General features: G+C 40.1%; 1 protein-coding gene across 3 annotated transcripts in view; it reads right to left on the bottom strand.

Annotated features, from left to right (window-relative positions):
• Eip63E (cyclin dependent kinase Eip63E) overlaps positions 1-22,500 on the bottom strand; it is a 132,851-nt gene that overhangs the window by 59,940 nt on the left and 50,411 nt on the right. For all 3 annotated transcript variants that reach the window (XM_032435015.2, XM_070207802.1, XM_002046545.4), the window contains one exon: positions 16,358-16,435. In XM_032435015.2, coding sequence (XP_032290906.2) covers positions 16,358-16,435 — 78 coding nt within the window. The remainder of the gene's footprint in view (positions 1-16,357; positions 16,436-22,500) is intronic.

Consider the following 22,500-nt stretch of genomic DNA (forward strand, 5'->3'; position numbering starts at 1 on the left):
AATTGTCTGCTTAATTGATTGACTGACTGATTGGTCGATTAATCGACAGAATGATTGAGATAGTAAGTCTGATTGAATGACTGACAATTGAGTGAAAATAAGGTTTCCCAATGCAATTCAATTTGCGGGTCTAGGCATTATGAGGCATAAATATTTGTGATATACTTTAAATTGAAGCAAAATATTTTGCATTGTTATTTCAGAGCAATCTCGAGTATTAACAGCCGTGCCAATTGCTTGACATAGTGCATATGCCCCTTGGGTCAACAGCAAATACTTGCCGAATGTGCAGCAACAACGCATCAGACGACGACGACGCGCAACACTAATGTTGCGCAATCATTGAGGCGAGGCAACATCAGAGTCTGGGATTTATGTTATTTTTTTTTTTTTTTACTTTTTTACGACTCTAGAGTCTGGAGTGTGTGGCAGCATGCAGTTTGTGCAACATACGCTGACTGCATCCTTTTATACAAATTGTCAACTGCGTGTCCTCTGGGAATAGTTGCCCCAATTGGGTGGCATGCAGCAAGCTCTAAAGCTCAACTGAGCGTATGTGCAATATTTGCGAATGACAATTTACGTTATGTAAGCAAAAAAAAAAAGGCAAGCCCCGCCTCGCTCGGTAATTGGTAACAACACAAACTTTACAAGTGGCTCGACCGACCCTTAGCCATTCCCATCCCTTTTGTTTGCTTTTAGCTATTTTTAAGTGGTATTGCCATAGCGCCCAAAAGTCGACTACAACATTTTTGAGCGCGTGTTCTGTTTGCTTTTCATTATTAATGGCTAAGTAAACGGAGCAGCCAGCCAGGACGGACACTCAAAGCCATGAGTCATATGCTTATTTGGCGACAACAACAACAACAACAAAAGCAACAACAAGAATTAGAAGCAGTAGGCGGCTTGTGGCACACACCTGACGTACTTCCCAGTCGTCGGCATTGAACACAACAATGCCTGCTAGGGACAGCCAACGGCTGTCTAAAGATGGGCTATATATGCTGCCACGCCCACTAGCTTGTCTCCGAGTGCCAGCCGCAGTCGCAGTTTGATTGATGGCCGCCCAGTTTTGTTTATTTTTAACATTATTTGTCTTTTTTTGGTCTGTTGCGGTTCCCCAGGCTCAAGGACGTCACGCGTTCAACTTGCCCGATTCCATATACATGTATATATATATATATATATAGATTTTCCTTTATTTTCTTTTTCTGCAAATTACTTGCAGGCAAACAACGGAAAGCACTCAGGCAAATGAGTTGCGACTCTCGACCGTTTCGATACCAAAAACATAGGTGAAATACTTGTCTTCAAGACACTCGACACTCGTTGTCAACCAAAGTGACAATCAGTGTTCTTTCTTTTTTTTTTTTTTGTATGTCGCGGTTCTCAATTTTAATGATAAATCGACCTATAAAATATTTATAGATATACATCTTGGTGTGGTCTTCGACTAAGTGTGGAATGGGCGGAACATGGGAGTTGGGTGGGCAATGAAATAGCAGCAATGTTTAGAAAAGGAGAAGCGGAAAGAATGGATATGTGAGTAAGAAGAATATCTAACCATAGGAGAGGATACTCTGTCTAAATAAATAAATAACAAAATAAATATTTTCACCCATGTTACCTCGCTTGGACTAAATCCAAGCAACACATTTATTATTTTTTTTTAATAGTTAACATTTAAGCTCGTCAGAATTCTTGGCTTAGTCTGACATGTAAACAAGCTTGCGGCAGCTGAATTTCATTTGTTTCTCATTTGTCGAAGTTTTTTTTCGCACTCACAGCTAGCTTGAAACTTGAAGTGCGCTAAACTTCCTTATAAGCCTAATCCGCAGCAACTTGATTAACTCGCATAATTCACAGCAGTCGAGAGGCCTAAAGCCAAATACAAACGCACTCGTAATGAGCTCATTTGCCAGCCTCAAGTTGAAACAAAAATGAAAACAAAAAACTGAGGGGGGGAAAAAAAAAACAAACTTCCTGAAACTTTTCAGTTTCGAGTAATTCAGAATTTATGACTTCATTGCGAAGAAAAACAAAAAGCCACAAATCATGCAAAGGAAAAAAAAAACCAAACCAAAAGTAAAAAACCTCTTAAAAGCTAAATAAAATAAAGATACAACCAAAAAAGAAGCTAGAGAAAAAACGCAGCAATAAGCGAATGGGAAACGCAGGTAAAGTAAAAAGCAAAAACTTGTTTATGACTTGCAAATTTTGTGTAAATGCCGAAAAGCGCGCGAGGCTACCTACGAGATACACAGATACAGATACAGATACAGACACAGATACAAAGATGGAAAGATACAAAAGACAAAACCCGAGACAAACTAAAAAAAGAACTTGTCGAAACAGTCAGTAGGAAAAATGAAGAAACAAATCAACTCTCGAGTGCGAGTAAAGTAACTGAGAAAAGTGAAGAAAAGTGAGACGGCCGAGATACTAGCCAAGTGGGCGTGGCAGGTGGCAACTGTCTCCAGGAGCAGAAGCCGTCGCAGAGTAGTTGACAAACGAACTAGAAATCCCGCACTTGAGTAAATAACACGGCCGGAAGTGTAACCACTGGCGAGGATGTTGAAGGAAGGGGGAAGGCGAGGGGGCAGTTGTGTGTGTGTGTATGTGTGTGTGTGTTGGTGGTAAGTAAATGAACTTTAAAATGGATACCCCGGCGGCAAGCAGACGACGCTGCCAACTAATGTAATCAAATCAAAATCACAACGACCCGACAGGCAGCCAAATGCAAGTCAAACTGCGACTCAAACTCGAGAAGAAAAGCTTGAGAGAGAGTGAAAGAGAGAGAACGAGAGATAGAGAGAGGGAGAGGGGAAGGAGTAGGGGACAGTGCAATGGACTCGGCGACTCGGGAGAATATTGTCATTGAAATGCAATGCCCGTTGTGAAACCATCCTGCGAACTCACCTGGCTATGCAAATTCGCGTTGCCGCACTCGCAATAACAATCATGATCATAATAATAATAATAATAATAATAACGATAATAATGATAATAATTTGCAACAAAAGTCAGTCAAGTGGCTTGCGGTCGCTGAATTGCATAGTTTGCGTCCTTGTTGTCTGTGTCAATATTTGCCAGCGCCATCAGCGGACCCTCATCAAAACAACCGACTGCCCCGTCGCCTCCAGCTCCAGCTCCGGCGGCCCATCAAGCTGATGAGTTGGCCTGAAGACAACGCCGACGACGAGAACAAAGCTCATCGATATGCAGCAGCAGCAGCAGCAACAGCGCAATCTCCAAACAAAAATGGTGTGTTTCGCTCTCCTTTGGGGCTTCTTGTTGTGGCCAGAAGGCGAACAATACGCGCTTCTCATTTGCATTTGCGCAACATTCAGTCAATCATTTGTTTATTCGCTCGCAAATAAACTGAGCACAGCCGGGCATGGACACAATAAGCGGGCCAACCGCAGAGCTGTGAATGATGTGACAATTGACAATATGAGCTGACCAAAACAGAGACATAATCTGCGATGAGAAGCGGGTAGAGAGGCACCGAGCATGGCAAATACTTAATTTGTGCTTAAAAGCGATTAGAAAGGCGCTGACCAAAGTAAATAGATAATTTATTCTAAGAAATGCATAAAGAGGCGCTGGACAAAGCAGAGACATCATTTGTGCTGAGAAGCGCGCAGAGAGACGCTTACAAAAGCAGGTAGATCAATTCTGCTGAGAAGCGCGTAGAGAGGCGTTGAGTCATGAGCTAATAAAGCTTAAAGAGTGCGCACGCAAAACATATGGGGGAAGCTAGTTGCAAATTAAGCTGATTCATCAGCTAAGCAGCTTTTACAGCGGATTATAAAACCATGTGCCACTTGCATCATTTTTTTTTTATCATATTTTAATTGGCCACAAAGTGCCGGAAAAACTGCGTGTTGCACTTGACTGTGCTGTTTTTTTTTTTTTGTGGTTCTTTATAAACATCTCCCCTTTGTTAATTTTGCCGGCTAATCCCTTTGAAAAGTTCAAGGACAACATTTTAAATGTTTAATTTCATTTATCATTTAAATTTAAAGTGCAATACAAGCAAATGTTTAAGCAAAAAAGCTGAATACCTTTCCTCCTAGCTAAGCGGCTCGAGTTCAATGTTGTTTGTCAAATAATAAATAGAGATTTACATAATGCCTGGCAAATGCAAATTTGTAGAGGTTACAGTTTACGGTTTAGTTATCGCATAGGCAGCAAAAGTTCATATAACTATTTTTCAAATTCCAGCCAGCCCCACAGGCAACGAGCCGTAAGGGAAAGGCATTCAAGATAATGGCCAATCTAAATTCTGATGACCATTATTTCCACTTGGATTCGCGCCGGGCATTTCCTCAAACATGCTGGCAAACATTTTCATAATTTTTCGGGCTGACCATGTGCACTAAAAGCGGGTAGAAAGCATTTTGAATATTGCCATGAAAACTAAATGGAAAATAATTTTCAATTTGCAGGTGGAGCTGCAGCCACAGTACCCACTCTTTAACGTGACCTCGCGTTCGAAAGTAGCCGCTTCCGAGTACAAGAAAAACTGCACGAGTTTTTCTCTTTTCCTATTTTTTTTTTTAATTTTTATTTTCTGGCTGCGGTTTTCTCAGTTTGTTTGTTGTTGTTGTTGCTGTTGGCGGAGGCGAAGAAAAACTGAGATATACAACGGTAATTGTAGACGTTTGGTATGCGCGGCTCGTGGTTTATTATGGCCAACAGTCTGGCTGTTTGCCATACAAAATGTGGGCGTGGCAGTGCTCATCTTAAGCGCCGAGCAGCCAAGCAAACATTTGCAGCAGTGCAGGAAGCACAGCAAGACAGAACAAACAAACACACACACACACACACACACACGCACATCAAACACAATAGAATAAAAGCGAATAATACAAGTTGGGAGCTAATTGAAGAGACTGCTCGACTAGCAGATACCGCGTAACAAGTTTACAAGTGCTTGGCCTTCATATCAGTTTTTATAGTCGAAAATGTAATTCTAAAATTAATATAGATATCGAAGATTTACCAATAAAATATTGATAAGTAAATAAAGCAAATTAGAGGTTATTTTTAAGCGACTGCTCGACTAGCAGATACCGCTTAGCATGCTTGTAAATTGTAAATTAATAAATAATTCGAACAATATGTATACAGAACTAATAAATTAATCTGCAATCCATTTTTCTAGGTTTCTGGTAATATATATATATAATATGGATCCAAATAAACTCTCAGGGGGAAAGCGATTGTTTAGATATCAGAAAATCCCAGTCCGGCTGCTTGACACAACCATATTATACCCTGTATTACATCCGTCTAGGATTACAGAGTAATGCAAAATGGTTGGGGCCTGCTTTAAGAAGCGAGACAATGGCCAACGGCTGTAAATTGTGGAAAAAGGCTAAATAAAAGTAGCCGGACACAGAGGGCGACGTGAAATATGAGAGGCTGACAAAGCGGCTGTAACAATGGTTACCTGGCCATAACAATGCTTGCCAAACTGTAATTAAAACTGTGCAGCTCAAACTGCAGTGCGACTGCAAAAAGGCGGCCCACCCAAGAGCGAAGAGTGTCAAGTGCAAAGACATGTGAAAGGAATTGAAGCAAGACCCAAGTGAAAATGCACGAAACCGTGCTGACTGCCCGGAATATGGGTGGGTGTCATGTCACACAGATAGATATGAACTGGGCGGAGCGGGGGCGCGGGGTGTGTGCTTTGAGTGCATGACGGAAATCATTTTACGGCATGACAGACAATGTGCCCGCTACAGGGAAAGGGCGGACGGAAGCCATTAACAGGACAGCAGCAGGTGCAGGTGTTGTAGGCACCTCAACACAAATACACATGCGTGCGTGTGTGTGTGTGTGTGTGTGTGTGTGTGTCCTCTCACTTAGTTTGTGCTACAAAGTCAACACCTTGAACCATTTAAGGAGGCTAACTCAGCCCCAAAGAAGAATCCAACACGGCAGCAGCTCGAAATAATGAAGTGCCACAGGGAGTTGGGGGCGGCAGGTTGGGCAGACAGGCAGGCAGGCAGGCAAGCAAAAGTCATTAGCGGAAGACGCCTCGCTTGGCACTCCACACACACACACACACACACACACACACACGCATGCAGTTTGCATTACTTCTCGTGTTGTTGGCTGTCAGGAAATGCAGCTGAGTTTTTGCCTTGGGGCATGCTTGCTACAAATTTTCGTCGTTGTTGTCGTTGTCGTCATGCCCATGTCAAATATTTAACACTTGGTTTGTTTTACATTTGTTGGCACTCCCCGCCAACCCTGACCCCCTTCCGCCCTCTGGCCGAGTGCCACATGGAAATTAAATGTTTACGCCTTTTATGGCAGCAAGTGGGCGCACCAATGCGGCAACTGGGAGAGGCTAACCAAATGCGAGTCCAATTTACCGCCCACACACACACACACACACACACACACATGACATCTATATTATGCCAAAATCCAGAAATCCCAAACTCAGCTTCAAAAAGTCAGAATGCAATCAGCATTCATTCAAGCGCCAAATGCTGTTGCAAATCACGTAGCATAATATTTTGTTGTTATTTGCTCGCCGCGCGCGCATTGACAAGCCAAAGTCGGAAAAGCCTGGAAAATGCTGTGGTAAATGCAAAACGAAATTTGCCCTGTACTAGACAAATGTGTGTGTGTGTGTGTGTGTGTGTGTGTGTGTGTCTATTCTATTTATGCATACGAAAAGCGACGACTTTCAAAGTCACGCGCTCAAACACACGGAATGATAATAGACAATCGATGACAATGGGTGGGAGAACGAGAGAAAAAAACGTGTAGAAAATACTAGACAAGATAAAAAGTTTTACAAATAAGATAACATACTCTATAAATAATTGTACAATATATTATTATGATATTTTTTCTTTTGTCTTGTTTCCTTTGTCTTCAAGCTGGGTTAGATCATGTATTCTATTGCTCTTCCTTCAATTTCTTCTAGATATCTAAGGCCACTTTTCGTACTTTTTGTACATTTTTGTATTCCACTTCAATATTCACTAGAAATCTATGGTTATCTAAAGTTCGCAGTATTTTCTTATTATATTGTATCTCATATTATATTATGTCTATTAAATATGAATACTAGTTTTACATGCTTTTCCCCCCCTAATAGATTATCTTCTCATAAAATCGAATTTTCGGGCTTATTCACATAGAGTTCAATTCCTTTTCATATAATATTTTATCCCTTACATTATTATAACAGTATTTTCATTTAACTGTAGCTCAAGATTCCAATTTCCATGCCAGCAGCCCGGCCCTATCGTGGACACAAACCGAGCAATAGTTTTGCAGTACTTCAGCTGAAGCAAAGAGTATAACAATAAGACTTCAGTTCTGGTGTGCAGCTGGCGAAGAGAGAGAGGGGGAAGAGAGTGGAAGACAACGAGGGGCGCGGAGAGACGCTGCGACAAGACGAATCACATTTCTATTAAAATGCGAAAAGCCTTTTGCGGTTGTCGCTGTTTACACTCTTTGTTGGCTGCTGCTGCTGCTGCGGCTGTTGCTCCCCTCCCCACCCACTCTAAAAGCGACCAGAACTCTTCCTTATCCGCCTCTGCAGTTGGCCTGTGCCTTGCGCCTTGTTTATGCGCTGTCCGTCTGTCTCTTCGTCTCTCTGTCTTCCTGTTTCGCTGTTTATCGCTCGCTGCTGCTGTTGGCAATGCACTTTGCATGCAAAAAACATAATAATCGGCAAGAGCGAGAGCGAGAGCGAGAGCGAGCGCGGGGGCGGCGGAAGAGCGCAGGAGTCTGATCGACAACGCGGCATAAGCCACCGAAAATAAACAATGCAAATGGAAAGAGACATAGATAAACAATAAATAAACAGCAGAAAAGCAATTGAAAACTGCAGTAAGCGAGTGGGGGAAAGCAGAGAAGCCAACTGAAGAGCAGCAGCAGCGGCGGCAGCAGCAGCGGCGGCAGCAGCAGCAGCTGAGGCAGCGGCAGCGGCAGCGGCAGCGGCAGCGTGTCATTGAACGGCATCAGCAGAAGATGCTAGAACGAGTGAGAGCGAGGCGCAGATGAGGTGAGAGCGAAAGGAGAAGATAGAGTGCGAAGGCTGGCAAAAACGCGAGACAGACTGGCGACGACGTCGACGCGCAGACGATGACGCTGAAGAATTTGTTGAAATTGTCGGACGGTTCGCAGCTAATTGTTAAATGGCTCTCAAACTGTGCTGCGAGTGTGCACAGCCAAAGGGGATGGGGTGGTGTGGTGGCAAGACGACAGACAAACTAATTCAATTCTGAACGCGTTCCGCTGCGGATTTGCGCTTAAATGTATTTCTAAGTAGTTTTGTTGCAATAAAACACAAGAAATATTGCCGCTAACAACACGGACAGCCCCACAAGACCAAAGCCAACAAGCAAATAGAGTAAAAGCCAACACAAGAAACAATGAAAAAAAAAAACACAACGGCCAAAACAATAAAAGCAACAACGTTGAAAAACATTGAAAACTGAATTTTACGATTTACGGTTGAGGCACAGTGAATTTCACTTAAAACGCTTTTATTATGCTGAGCTGCCAGCCAGCAAATATAAAAAGCCAAACAGCGTGAGCGTGTGTGAGTCTCTCTCTCCCTCTCTCTCTCTCTCCCTCTCTGTCTGTGTGTGTGTGACGGTCTGTTAACTGCTCGCATTCAGGGCACGTTCCAGGCAACGTTGACGCTTCGCTTGCCAAATGGGCGCGAGGCAGAAGAAAACTTTGCTTTTTTCTCAGGCACACACACACACACACACACACATACTGATGTACCTGTAGTGCTGTGGCTCGTTTGACAACAGCTTAACAACTACAACAACAACAACAACAACAACATTAACAATGGGCAACACATGCCGTTTAAAAACAAATTATCGAACATGCAGCAGAAGTCTCCGCCTGTCATTCACAATGCCACACGCTAAAATAATAAGTATGTAAAAAGAAAGTAAACAGAAGAGAGGTAGAGAGAGAGAGGGGGGAGGGGCAGCAGATAATAGACAATCAGCAAAATGTTTATAGACAGTCAATGATAGCAAAAGGAAGAGGGTAGGGGGAGCACATATGTGCATATATATGTAGTTAAATTGACATGCGCCATGGGATATATTTACATGCGAGCACTGAGTACAGATAACAACAATAAGAAAAGTTTGCGAGAAAGAAGAAGAGGAGAAATAAATGCAGTAAGTGAATTGATATAAAACAGCTGAGCAGAAGACACTCAGTGAACGGAACTGTTAGGTAACTGTGAAGAGTTCAGATGGCGGGGGGTACAGTGGAATTTAAGCTAAGAAAAACCCGAATGAAATATATGAAAAAAAAAAAACAATGCATCAAAACTAAATCAAAAGAAAGGAACGACATATTTTGTATAGGATAAATTGAAAAATATATAGAAAGTGAGGAACGTTTAATTCTGCAAAGGGTAAATTGAAATATATAATATATATAAAGTACGGAACTACTCATTCTTTGAAGGATCAATTAAAAATGTATGTCTATATGAAGTAGGGAACAATGCACTCTGAACGAGGTGTATTCCTTTTATATATATATTCTGTACAGGGTATATTTACAGGTTCCAATTAAAAGATTAATTTTGAGAATTTAGATGTTAAACGTCAATAAAATACATTCAAATCGAGCAGCTGAAACTTATCCTATTCTCTATAACTATTTCTCTTCATAACTCTCGCATATTCTAAAGGCATTTTGGATATTCCGTTCCTCAAGTTCATGCAGAATACTTCAAGCTGTTAACTAAATGAAATTTAATTACAATCTCGTGACCTTCCGATTGCCAGATCTACATAGAGTTCAGTCTGTGTACATCAAGCCTGCATGTAAAAAGTATCTATGTATCTTGTATCTTTGTATCTATTACCTTTGTGCGCACTTCTCTTTCGCATGGCTTTCTATCTTCACATCTGCTTTAGAAAAAGAAGCACACTTCAAAGTTCGCACAGACAACTTGCGTAAATTACTCAAATTTGTAATAAAAACATCGCTCGCACCTCTCGGCTGATATTTATATCAGCGCACGCAGCGGGAAGTTGCACACAATGAAAAAAAGAAAAAAAAAACGACCTAATGTGCTTAATGATTTTTTGGTGCTAAACATTTAAGTTTCATGATTTCCAGCCATGAATCTATATACAAGTACAAGGTTTTCATTTTATGCACTGCGAAAGGTCGTTTGCGTGCGATTACTCATACGCCGCGTATTACGGATGAAATGAAGGCAGATAAAAGAGGAGCTGCTGCTGCTAAAAAAAACTCATATCAATGGGCCGCGCATATTAAGCGGATTTCACTCAAGATATATCTATATATATATATATTTATAGAGATGTATATATATGTTGAGGGGATAAAGGTTAAGGGGTGGAAGGGGGAAGCACAGCTGCCTTTTTCTCTACACAAATCAGAGAGCAAATACAATGAAGCCGACACATGATGCGATGCGCGATATCTCTGTGTGTGTAAGTGTGTGTATCTGTGTGTATAAGTGAGTGCTTGTGTGTGTGTGAGTTAGTGTATGTGTGTTGATAGTGGGCGACCTAAACGGAGGCAGTCAATTGAATGGACTCTCGGCTCTGGACACACACAAAAACACATATGCGGGCAGTTTGTGTGCAGAGAAAGAGACAAAGAATGTAGAGAGAAAGAGAGAGAGGGAAAGAGAAAGAAAGAGAGTAGGAAGTGTAAGAGGCCATTAGCTGCTTATCGCGCTTTGAGTAGCTACAGCAAATAGAGGCAACAGCAGCAGCAGCAGCAGCAGCAGCAGCAGCAGCTTTCGGGCAGAAGGAGGAACAAGAGCTGAAGCTGAAGCTGGGCCATCGAGTGTAAAGTTATCAAGTGCTGCCCGGGACAGGCGGCAGAGCCGTCGCTGTCAAGGGTTAAAGCCATAGACAACGTCGAGTGTTTGGCCATGGCTCGTGACATAAAATGTTATCAAAAAGGATTATGACAAGCGCACAGACCAAGTGTATCAGTTCCACAAAGAGGCGACCACTACAATGATATCCACATTGATATCGCTGACAGTTCTCAAAAAGCAACAGAAACTGCAAAAACAACGCTCCATTAAATATTTACACAACAAAAGTGAAGAATCAACAATCGCATTGATAACTCAAGAGTTGCCTCCGGAGACGGCTGGGCATAAGTTTCGCTTGGTTGTCGTCTTTCTGTTGAATAAATTGCACAAATCCGATTTGTTGCAAACTTAAATGTATGTGTCTTGTTAGTTGACTGAGGCAATTAGTTAAATAGTTTTATGGAATTTAACAGCTTCATGTCAGCCATTTTTATAGAACTCACAGCTCAACACTTTTCCACCCGGCTAGCTCTCAAAGAACCCGTCAACCACAAGCGGAAGAATGAGACTTCTGGAATGTGCCGGTATCATAAAGTTAAAAGTCAGAAAAGGAAAAATGAAAAATGAAAAACAAGACAATAATAACAAATCTTGGCTGACCGAAGCTCAGATACCCTAACTTATGTAGCCTATAAAAAAATTTCTTTAATTTAATAAGAAATACCCATGAAATGTAAAATTTCCGAAATTTTCGATTATTTTTTTGACTCTTTCTATTTTAGCATGAGTTCTAAAATAAAAAATAAAAACCTTATCCAAATATGTTTTTTCTTCATTTTTAAAGGCTATCTTTTCCAAATAAAACATAATTTCGGGCAAATATGTTGTGGAGCAGATTCTAGATTCTTCTAGATTCTAGTTCTTATAGGTATATTGACCCGATTGCTAATGCTGATCAAAAATATATGAGCTTTTGATTAGTAGCTACGCTATGCGTTACATATTCCCTGACAAAATGAAGATAACCTCGCTGACCATTTAAACAGAGTCCAAAGTCAAGTGCAAGAACCCGACGCCCAGAGAGTACCGAGTACCGAGTCCAGACAACACTTTTGGTTCAGGTTCTGGTTATGTTGCGGGAATCGTGAGCGACACTTGATGCGCCCAGCAAATGGACAGCGGAGTAGACGGCGGGGCGGGGCTGGGTGGGGTAGTTAGCTAGACGCAGCTCAGCTTAATGCAATTTACTTAATGCCTGACAAACAGTGCCCCCCCCTTTGACTTGTCTGCTTATTAGTTCATAACTTTTATTATTGCCAGCGAATGAAGCAGTTGAGCTTGTCGAGCTTGTACATAATTGGAAAGAAAACCCGTTGAAATTGAAGCAACATCAGCAACAACAGATGCAACAACAACAACAACAACAACAACAACTAACAGCAATTAACGATAGTTTAACGCAGCACTGACAACAACAACAACAACAACAACAAAGTTGCAACTCTTGCCAGTGGCTTCTGCAATAGCCTTGACAGAGCAACCGAGAGAGAGAGAGAGAGAGAGAGAGAGAGAGAGCGAGAGTGTGCGTGAAAGAGACAGATTATAGTTGGCAAATGGAAGTTGCTTGCAACTTGTGTGACATTCTTTGCTTTGCAGCAAGTCGCATCCGCAGCTGTTGCTGCAACTGTTCAATAATGCAAAGAAAACATTTAAGTTGCAGCAACTTGGCGACTTTGTCTGCAGCTGCCCCTGCCCCGCCCCAAGCAGCCCCTTTCAAAAAGAGGTAGCGAGAGAGAAAAAAGTGCTACAAAATAGTTTCTCAATTGCAAAATTTATGAGCTGCATTCACTGACAAAATCGTGTGGAAAATAACAATGAAATTGCCAAAAAAAAACGCAGCTCAGGGAAAAGAACTCGCCTGTTTTGCGCGGGGGCTGCGGCTAGAGTTGTCACAGCGCTGCCGCGCAGAGTTGTCGTTGCATAAAAAGAAATTGCAATTTTCAAATAAATATATATATACAGGCAATTTGTTGGTTTTTGTGAGTGACAGACGAGCCAAACTAAACGGCAGTTGGCCAACTTTGCTGCGAGCTAAACTTAAATATTGGTTACCAGGCACTTTGTCATGCAGTTTGCCAGGCACAAAGCAAAACATTTTGAATGCTACGGAAGTTAGCGAGTGAAAGAACTGAGTTTAATGCTTCATTGAGCAGGGAAATACTTATATATAGAATTGTTGTGTGTAAAGTTGGTTAGTTTTATATTTATTTACCAAGATATTTATTTGATATTTTTAACAGCCTTTAATCCGAATTGTAGACTTGTTATTTCCCTTTTAATATAACCAGCGCATAAATTATAGGTATATAATTAGGAGTATTTAAATAGTGTGGGATGAAAGATCAGCTTTATATATCAGTGATATCCCATTAATGCATTATCAAATCTAGGGCATGCATATGCCGACTTGCCTGGGGAAATCTGGCCAGTTTTATTGCCCCATTCAAGCCAACTTGAATTTTATTTAAAGGTGGCCCTCAAGCGTATTAGGCAATCAATATCTATTCAGAAATACACAATTTTCGTGCCAAATATGGTCACACTGAACAATAATCTAATGCTGCCCATTATCGTATCGAATAGCTGACTAACCCAGTCTGTCTCTCTCAATTGCGGCCGGGCAACAGCTGTTTGGCTCTTTGATCACATAATGCTCTGCACATAAAGCGGTTTTTTTTTTTTGTTTTTGTTATTTTTTGGAAGACAAAGCCAAAACTTGTTTCTGAAACGCGAATATATCGAGAGGAGCAACAAAAACATGGGATTGTGGGCGTCGAGAGACAATTAGCCGCATGCCGCATGCCGCAACCCGAAACGGGTTTGGTGAGTCAACAACTATTCGCTATACACGGTATCACAGTGGCGCCCCAACCAAGCATGACAGCAAAAAACCAAGCTAGTAAAGTCCGAGACTGCTCGACTAGGCGATATCTTGTACACAGCTCGGAGCGAACCCAAGTTCTAATGAAATATTGTATCGCTCATTAAAGTTAAAACTCTTGAATTTGAATTTGCTATTGGGAAACAAAAACGGTCAATTCGGATTCTCTAGCTCTTATGTTTCCACGTATATCGATATTTATCGATTTAAAGGAAATGGAATAATTGGGCGATCTGTTCTATTGAATAATATCTGTTCAACTCATATTCGCTTGATATGCTACACCTGATTATGCAGCTTCTATGATATTTGAGCTCAGAGAAATATATCTGAATTCTTGGGAAAAATCGATATATATCGATTTATAGATATGAAAGAAGAGGGAGCATGCATTTATAGAAAGAAAAAAACATTGGGAAAAGCAAATTATATCGACTTGGGAACTTGTAAAAATCAAAACACGTTGCTTTGCGTACAAATTACAAAAAGTGTCTGTTCCTAATCTCTGAGATCATACAGACATGCATAGCTTGATCAAAAATATACCACATATTTGGTGGGCGATATTTCCTGCCTGCCCGACATACATTATACCCAGTTCTAATCATTCTCAATGGACACAGGGTACTTAAACAAGAACTATGGAATTTGAAAAAACCAAATGCACAATATTCGCCCCACAAAGGCGCCCAAATAGCGCACCGCAGAGTGGATTGCATGGGGGCAACAGGCGTATTAGCGTGCACACTTTGGATTATATACCATTTATTTCATCTTCCGTTTCGGCTGTCTGTCCGCCGCTGGGTCTGTCTCTCCAACTGTCAGTCACAGTCAGTTTCAGCTGCTGCATTCAATTAACATGGACAGCTGACTGGCTGGCCGTAAAGGGGGAGGCTGGGGCTGGGACTGTGGGAGCTGCTGCTCCAGAATGCAGTTCCCAAATGTTTGACCATTAAATGCTTTGGCAAATGACTCAACATTGACAGTTCTGTTGTTTCGCTGCAAACATTTGTTTTCCATTTCTTTTTTTCGCCCTCTCTCTTTTCAAACCAAACGCAGTTTTCAGTTTTCAGTGTGACCAGCAGTTTGTGTGTGTGTGTGTGTGTTTTTTTTTTTATTGTTTAGTTTGAACCCCTTTTGCATTTATGCCATTGCGTTTCAGTGTGTTTGAATTGTTTTTGACGCAGCGTTGGCAGCTTTGACAGCTCCCTGAATAACTGCGGGCAAATTTCAAAAATATTCTCACCGTTTTTTTTCCCGTTTGTTTGTTTTCTATTTTTCTGGTTTTTAGCCGTAGTCGCAGTCGTCGGTTGTCTAATATTGTCTATTGGTTTTATAAACTTTTATTTTGCGAGTCTATCAAAGCGCTTCACGTGCAGCAAATGTGTTTAACGCAGAAACTTTTGCAACTAGATTCAAATTTCCACAGTCGGCGAGAACTTTGTCATAACTTTTGCAGCCAGTTTATGGCTTGCTGTGAAGCTAATAAAGTTTTCAAACTGCGTTCGAGTTTTAGCAGTTTCTCATTTGGGTTTAATCTTTGGTGCTTAAAGCGAACGAAAATTAAAGCTCAAGCGTAAATATGCTGCAAATAATAATAATACTATATTAAGAATATAAATTGTAGTGTCAACGAATTCAAGTTTAGCGCAGCGCAGCCAGTGCAACGCTTACGAATGAGGAAACAAAGAGAAAACGAAAAAGCAAATGCGCTTTTCTGCTATGTTAAGGATATAACTTCATTGAACTATATGATATTTATCATTAAAGCGGGCGAGTATTAGGCTACAAATTCTACAGAAATCAGAAAAAGAAACGACTCTCTTTTCTTTTCAAACATATCCAAGCGCTGTCAGTGCAACGCTTACGAACGTCACACAAAGCGGAAAGACAAATGCGCTCTTCTAAGCCTAAGATCAGGCTTGTTAGCTAAGAAAATAATTGCATTTCAAAGGAGGAAGTACTTTTTATAAGGCCAGATACCTTATAAGCACTATTCGCATCAAGCTAATGCACTTACTGCCAATGTCAAATGGCAAACGATTTGCATAGCTAAGAGGCTTTTAATATTGTATCCAAGGTAATCTTTTCATCTGATTTATTAGCTATTCTCCGCTACGCTCAAGTGCTTGGCAAAGCGCAGTTTCTCAACTTTAGCTTGAGAATTATTATTGTGCATGATTCATGCGCGACATTTTCTCATTGCTCAATGCAACGCCCAACTTTATGTAGCCATTGTAAAAATCATATACATATATATATATATATTTATATATATAAATCCATTGTACGTCAACTGCACCCACACACAACTATATGGTCTGTTGTGCTTCTGTTGTCAGCTATTTTATATTATTTTTATTTTTTTTCTTTCTGTGCTCTGTTTTCTCTTATTTTTCGTAGCCCATTTATGGTTAGCTTTTGTTGCTGATTTATTGTAGTTTAGCTTTTGTTTTCAGTTTTTACTCTCTTTTTTTTTTTTGGAAAAATTAATAAAAATGTTTTTTTTGGTGGATGGACAAAGTTTAAAGTGCCCTTTTGGCGAAAAAAAAAGAAGAAAAATCGTTTAAATTTATCGATAAGTCGGTACTCACTTAATCTGCCAAAGCTGTGCGATAGCCTCTTTTTGAGCTTCTGCAGGGCGCCGCCTTTTTTCTCGCGCATTGTGACGCCTGAAATGAATCGAAAATGTAAAACATTAATATACAAACATAAAAGATTAGTTTAATAAAATTTAAACAGATGTTTATTTATGGAAAGCTGACACAACAAATTAACATAAATCAGTGGAGCGTGGTGTGCCATAATAATAAATAGATAAGTGCGTAGCCCCACGGGTGACCCCATGCTCAAGGCAGGGCTGGGCTGGGGCGACAACAGCTTCAACGACACGCACAATTCCAAATGAAAAGCCAATTTACATCGTAAAATTCTAATGAAAAACTACTCCAAAATAGAAATGCACTCTCCGCTGACGGGTCTATGGAGCGGTAAGGGCGGGCCCGGCCAGCAGACGCCTTCTCTTCTTGATAGTGGGACGGCAGTCTCCATATATATATATATATATGTTATATACATATTTGGGGCACTTATGTGCTCGTAATTGAGTTGTATAATTCCGTTGTTATTACATGCACTGCTTTTATTGTTTTAGTTGTTGTTGACCAGCGCATAATAACATTTAACAAACTTATTTCAGCGTCCAGTGAACCATGCAAATTGTGGTAAAGTTTTAACGCCACATATTTATAGGGCTTAGTTGTTGTTGTATCAGCTGTTTTAGTAGTTATATTTGTTGCTGTTGTTGCTGTTGTTGCTGTTGTTGTTGCTGTTGTTGCTGTTTAGCTGCTTTGTTGATTGGCATAATGATTTGGTTAGCAATGCTTAACAAACTCTGCTAGCTGCACAATCAAATTGTTATTTAGCAAAGTCAACAAAGTTGGTTTTTTATCAACTGCTGCAAAACTATCTCACATATCGTATGTTCCTTTATTTTTCATATTGCATTCGCAACATTTGTTTTTGGCTTAGATATGTGGTCAATATTTATTTTAATATAATTAATGGATTATCGGACTGTTTTATATGAATTTCTCATTACTTTATCGAAACTGAATAAATTCTTCTGCCATTTGTTCATAAGTTTAATTTACCATTTAGCTTTTTTGTATAATATTTAATGATCGTGAAGTGTATCTTATTTGTATAACAGATTCGCAAAACTTTATTGAAACTAACTGATTCCGAGTCCTTGTCTTAGGTTTTTTGTCAAAAGTCATGCAAAAGCTGTGGACTTTGAAGCTCCCAAAAATGTAAACTGAATTATAGCATTAATTGTTTGATTGAGAAGCTAATCTTCTTGACCTTCATATATCCAACTTCATTATAGTCTTTGTTAGCCTAAGCAATGCGAACTGGTTTTCAGCTTTTTTTATATATGCTGCCGCCTCTCAACTGCATTCCATACAAGTTTGGGCCAGGAAATTGGCACTTGAAAAGTCATTTATCAAACTCTGCCACTTTGAATATGACCACCAAAAAACTGACATTGATGAGAATGATGCCACATGATGTTGCATGGCCCCTGCGGCAGACTCGTCGGGCCATCGACAGTCTGGCACCTTGGCTGGCCCCCACCCATTTAATTGGCGGCCAACAGCAGACACCAGCAATTAAATATACAAATATTTTCTGTGGAAAATACATATTTTTTTCCAGTACTAAATCATTGGATAAGTATCTCTTCAGTGTCTCGCCATATCTATAGCCCACTGTTATTGTAGCGTCTACTTTTGTTGTTGTTGTCAAAAGCAATTTGGTATAACAACAATGCGAACAAGTCGAGCAAAGCAATTTATGGCATAAATTCATATACATAGCTGTACATAGATAGATGCACACGCACACACACACACACACAAATGTATGTACAACCCGGCACTTCAGCTCAATTAAAGGCACACTCTCATAACCATAAGCTCATGTTGCTGTTGCTGTTGACTTTGAAATCATAAGCCAGCCCAACAAATAAGAGTGTTCTCTAGTCGAGGGTGCTCGACTAGGCGATATGCTGTACCCAGCTCAGAATTGACTCAATACAACACAAAAAGTACTCGAAATCATCTCACTTGTAAACTAAATAAATTTCAACAAAATAAAAATAAGAATTAAAATATTCAACTTCTACTTGAATTCATGAAAATCGCGTAGAGAGGCGATCAGTTGCTGCGAGTAAGAGATGGGAACGTACAAGCGTAAGGCAGCTTAGGGGAACAAAGAAAGCAAGAAAAAATAAATATGAAGAGAGGAAAGAATACCGTTCGCTATATTGGACCTAAAATAATACAAAAATCTTGTAATCATTTCTTGTGCTCATGAAAATCGCATAGAAGGGCGATCTACATTTTAGTACGTAAAAATGAAATTGTGGCAAAATGAGGATTTAAATAAATGAAGCTTGACTGACATTAAAGAAGCCCAATAAAGCAAAATGCAAATAAAGAACAATTGATTCGAAAAACAACGGACAAAAAATGGGTAACAGCCATTCACACAGCTTTTGTTATACCCGAAATCATGCACTTTGAAGGGGCAACGAGTATTAGTATTAACGAGCATAACTCACTAAAAACAACTGCAATTTGAAGTTTTGCTATGTAAGTGCTCGAAAACAGATTATGATCCTTGGGGCTGGGTAAGTGCACGAATGTGAGCGCTGACAACGCGCCCGGTTGCATACAAATTGCAGGCACTGTTGTTGTTGTTGCTGGCATCGAATGCAATATGCAAATAGAGAAAACGGCGCCAGGCGAATAGTTTTGTGCATCTGACAAATTGTTTTAAAGCCGCCATTTAGAAGCCAGACGCCAAATTTCGAGTACCAACAATTGCATTTGGCATTACATTAAATGGGGCTGGCAGTTGTAGTCGTTGTTTTTAAAAGCCCATTAAAGTTGTTTGAGATGCACAAAAGTTTGTTTTTTTTTCTACTTCTTTTGTTGTTGTGCATATAAAAGGCAAACAAGCGAAATGAGTCGCAACTCGCTCGCTGCAAGTGGAAGAAGTTGCTGCAACGAGAAACTTATTTAATTAAGACTGCAAAAGGCGCTGCAAACTTTGAGCAGATGCTTCAATTGCAGTTGTCGCTGCTGCTGCCTCTGCTTGTTGCATTAATGAGTGAGACACACACACACACACACAGAGAGGCACACTCGCACACACACACCCTTGCCACGCATTAAAATCAATTTTTGCTATTGGCATCAATGTCAAAGACAGACAAATTTCGGTTGACAGTTTGTCGAGTTCAATATCCTACACCTTAAACCCGCCCCCTCCCCTCTCCACACCTTTCACGACCTCCCACTTGTGCTTGTGGGCGTGGCATGCAAAAAATAGCAAAGACACGCGAACACAGCATAATTCGCACGACTTTTGACAACCAATTAGCGCCAATTGACCATAATCATATGCCCGGTTCGTTAAATGCGAGTATTTACTGTTGGCTAACGAAAAAAAAGAGCAGATGCACGCGACTTAATTACAAGTTTACGGAAATGAAAATAGCTTCAAGTCATATGATTATTCACGACTAGACGTGGCTTTTTAGGCTTTTCGAAAGAATACAATTAAGTTTTTCCCAAGAATAATATTCATAGTCGAAGTTCGGAGTTCGAAGCGCCGGATGAATCATTTTCTTATTGGTAATTCTACCCTTAGAGCTAAAGAACATAGTAGTGCAATATTAATAAGGTTTGGTTTCCTATCGCAGATATGGGATATATTGATTCGATCCGGCAGTTTCCGATATGCATATGTACTGCCTGCAACAGAAAGACGGAGTCTCAAGACGATTTCTGACTGAGGAACTAGTTCGCATAGAAACAGACAGACAAATCATGCGCGGTTGCCGATCTAGAATATATACAATTTATGGGGTCGGAGATGTCTCCTTCTATGCGTCGCACATTTCATGACAAAATTATAATAGAATCTACAAGGGTGTACAAATTAATTAGAAACAAATGGGCTGCATAGAAATTACTCTGCACTTTTAATTATAAATATGCAGAAAAAAAGCACAGAGCAAATACTCTATAGTATATGGGACGAACTAGTCTAAGATACTTATATACACGTATCTGCATATATAGCTTGAGTTTATATTTGTTAGACGTTCATATTATATATATTTGAATCTTTTCTTATACAATCTCTTTAAATGAAAGGGCCTCGACCGAGCAAGACCAGAATATTCCAGCTGGTATTACATATATCTATAACATATTTAACCCACTTTCAACTGTGCACACAACATATTCTGATATTCGCTTTGTTATCTAAAGAATGCGTTCGCTTATTGTTAATTAACGATTAAAATATTAACAGCATTATAATCTGTAATCCCTGAACGTATAATATTAATAAACGTTTGATAAACCAAAATTTATTTTATATTTATCAGCTGTGAGTCAAGTTGATAAAAAATTGTGAAACGTAAAAGTTTTCCCACTTTGAGCATGAATAATATTGTGAATAATACCGTGACTAAACAAATGTGAGCTGAATGGGCTTAATAATTTTTGATTTAGTCTGTTCAATTAGGTATATTAAACGAAATGTCAAAAACCAGATGAAAACTCGAGCAGGCATTCTCGAAAAATTGAGGCAGGCAGCGAAATTTATTATAGAGCAACAAAGTGACATGAAATGAAATGCTGAGCACTTTTCAAATATCTTGTTAATGACGTAATTACCTCACTAAGCAAGCAAGGGGGGATGTGAAAGGGGAGGGGAAACCGGCCGCTGGTGACATGTTGCCGTGTGGCGTGCCACACGACGTATACGTGACATTTTGGCCATGCCATGCAAGCTCACGCTCATTGCTCATGCAGCAGACGTTCCCCTGCCCCCCTACCCCCCCCCCCCCCCCTCGCAACAGCATCCCAAAAGCACACACCCCCTGCGTGCTGATGCGTCTGTCTGTCTGTCTGTCTGTCTGTTTGTGGGCGCCTGGCCAAGTGAAAATCCGTTGCATGAGAAAATAGATTTTGTGTAGAAAATGTTCATGCGAAATATTTTGACACTTGGCGACAGCAGCTGACTAATTGCGAGAGTCTGGAGAGCGCTCGCTCTCTCTCTCTCTCACTCTCTCTCATTCCCTTTCTTGGCCAAAAATAACGCATGGGCTAAAGGTTTAAAGTGCAGGCCGGCGGACAGCTGACGGAACCGATGCCCCGCCCGGAATGATTGAACGGCTTATAAATGACGTGAACAATTTGCCCGTTGGCGACAACTCTGGCAGCCGAACGAAAATAGCAGAGTTGACGCCCGGTCAGATCAGCAACACGCATTTGCAACACTGGCTGACATGTGCATTCTTTGAAGGCGTTGCCGAAAATCGATGCGGCTGCTGCCACGGCCCTTGGCACCTGGCCGAACTGTCAGGTGAACTGTCAATGGACGCGAACAAAGGCTGGCAGGATGCTGGATGTTGGATGCAGGATGCAGGATAATTGATAAGCCTGCGGCATGTAACCAGCTGTCCAACGGGGATTGATAAATGTCAATGCACACACACACACACAGACACACACACACAGACACACACATCCAAACACAATCGCATTAAAATTCAATAATATGCAAAAATAATTAATGACAAATTTTGTTTCGGTAATTTGTATAAGCCTTTCCAGGCGCATTAAATGCTTGTATGCGTGCGTGTTTATTATGTAATATTAATTAAAATGTATTTACAGGTAATTTGATGAAAATAGAAAATATTAAATGTGCACAAAAATAATGCAAAGCCCAAATTGCATTTGGCATATTGAAAAAACGCGTGTGAAAGATTAAAAAAATTCAGAAAATAAAATATGAAATTATAAAAAAATAAAAAAATATAAAAGCATGTTAAGCATAATAGAAATAAAATTGTAACTGCCAAAAAAATATATAAAATCTTATAAAAATAAATAAAAAATTTGTGACTTGGCTGAAAACAAATCAAATTAAATTAATGCAAGTAATACTTTATGTTTTATTCATATTATTTTAAATTAATTCCCAGTTTTTAATTTATATTGCATTACTTTTAAATATATTTTGCACAAAGTACCATATTATATACAAGACTTTTATGCATTATTAGAAACAAAAATTTTTTTGTAAAATGATAAAGCGGAACCTTTATTGATTTCTTGGTTCTTTGCTTAATTTACTTTAAGGGCTCTTG

Source organism: Drosophila virilis, chromosome 3, assembly GCF_030788295.1.
Source record: "Drosophila virilis strain 15010-1051.87 chromosome 3, Dvir_AGI_RSII-ME, whole genome shotgun sequence".
Taxonomy (NCBI): Eukaryota; Metazoa; Arthropoda; class Insecta; order Diptera; family Drosophilidae; genus Drosophila; species Drosophila virilis.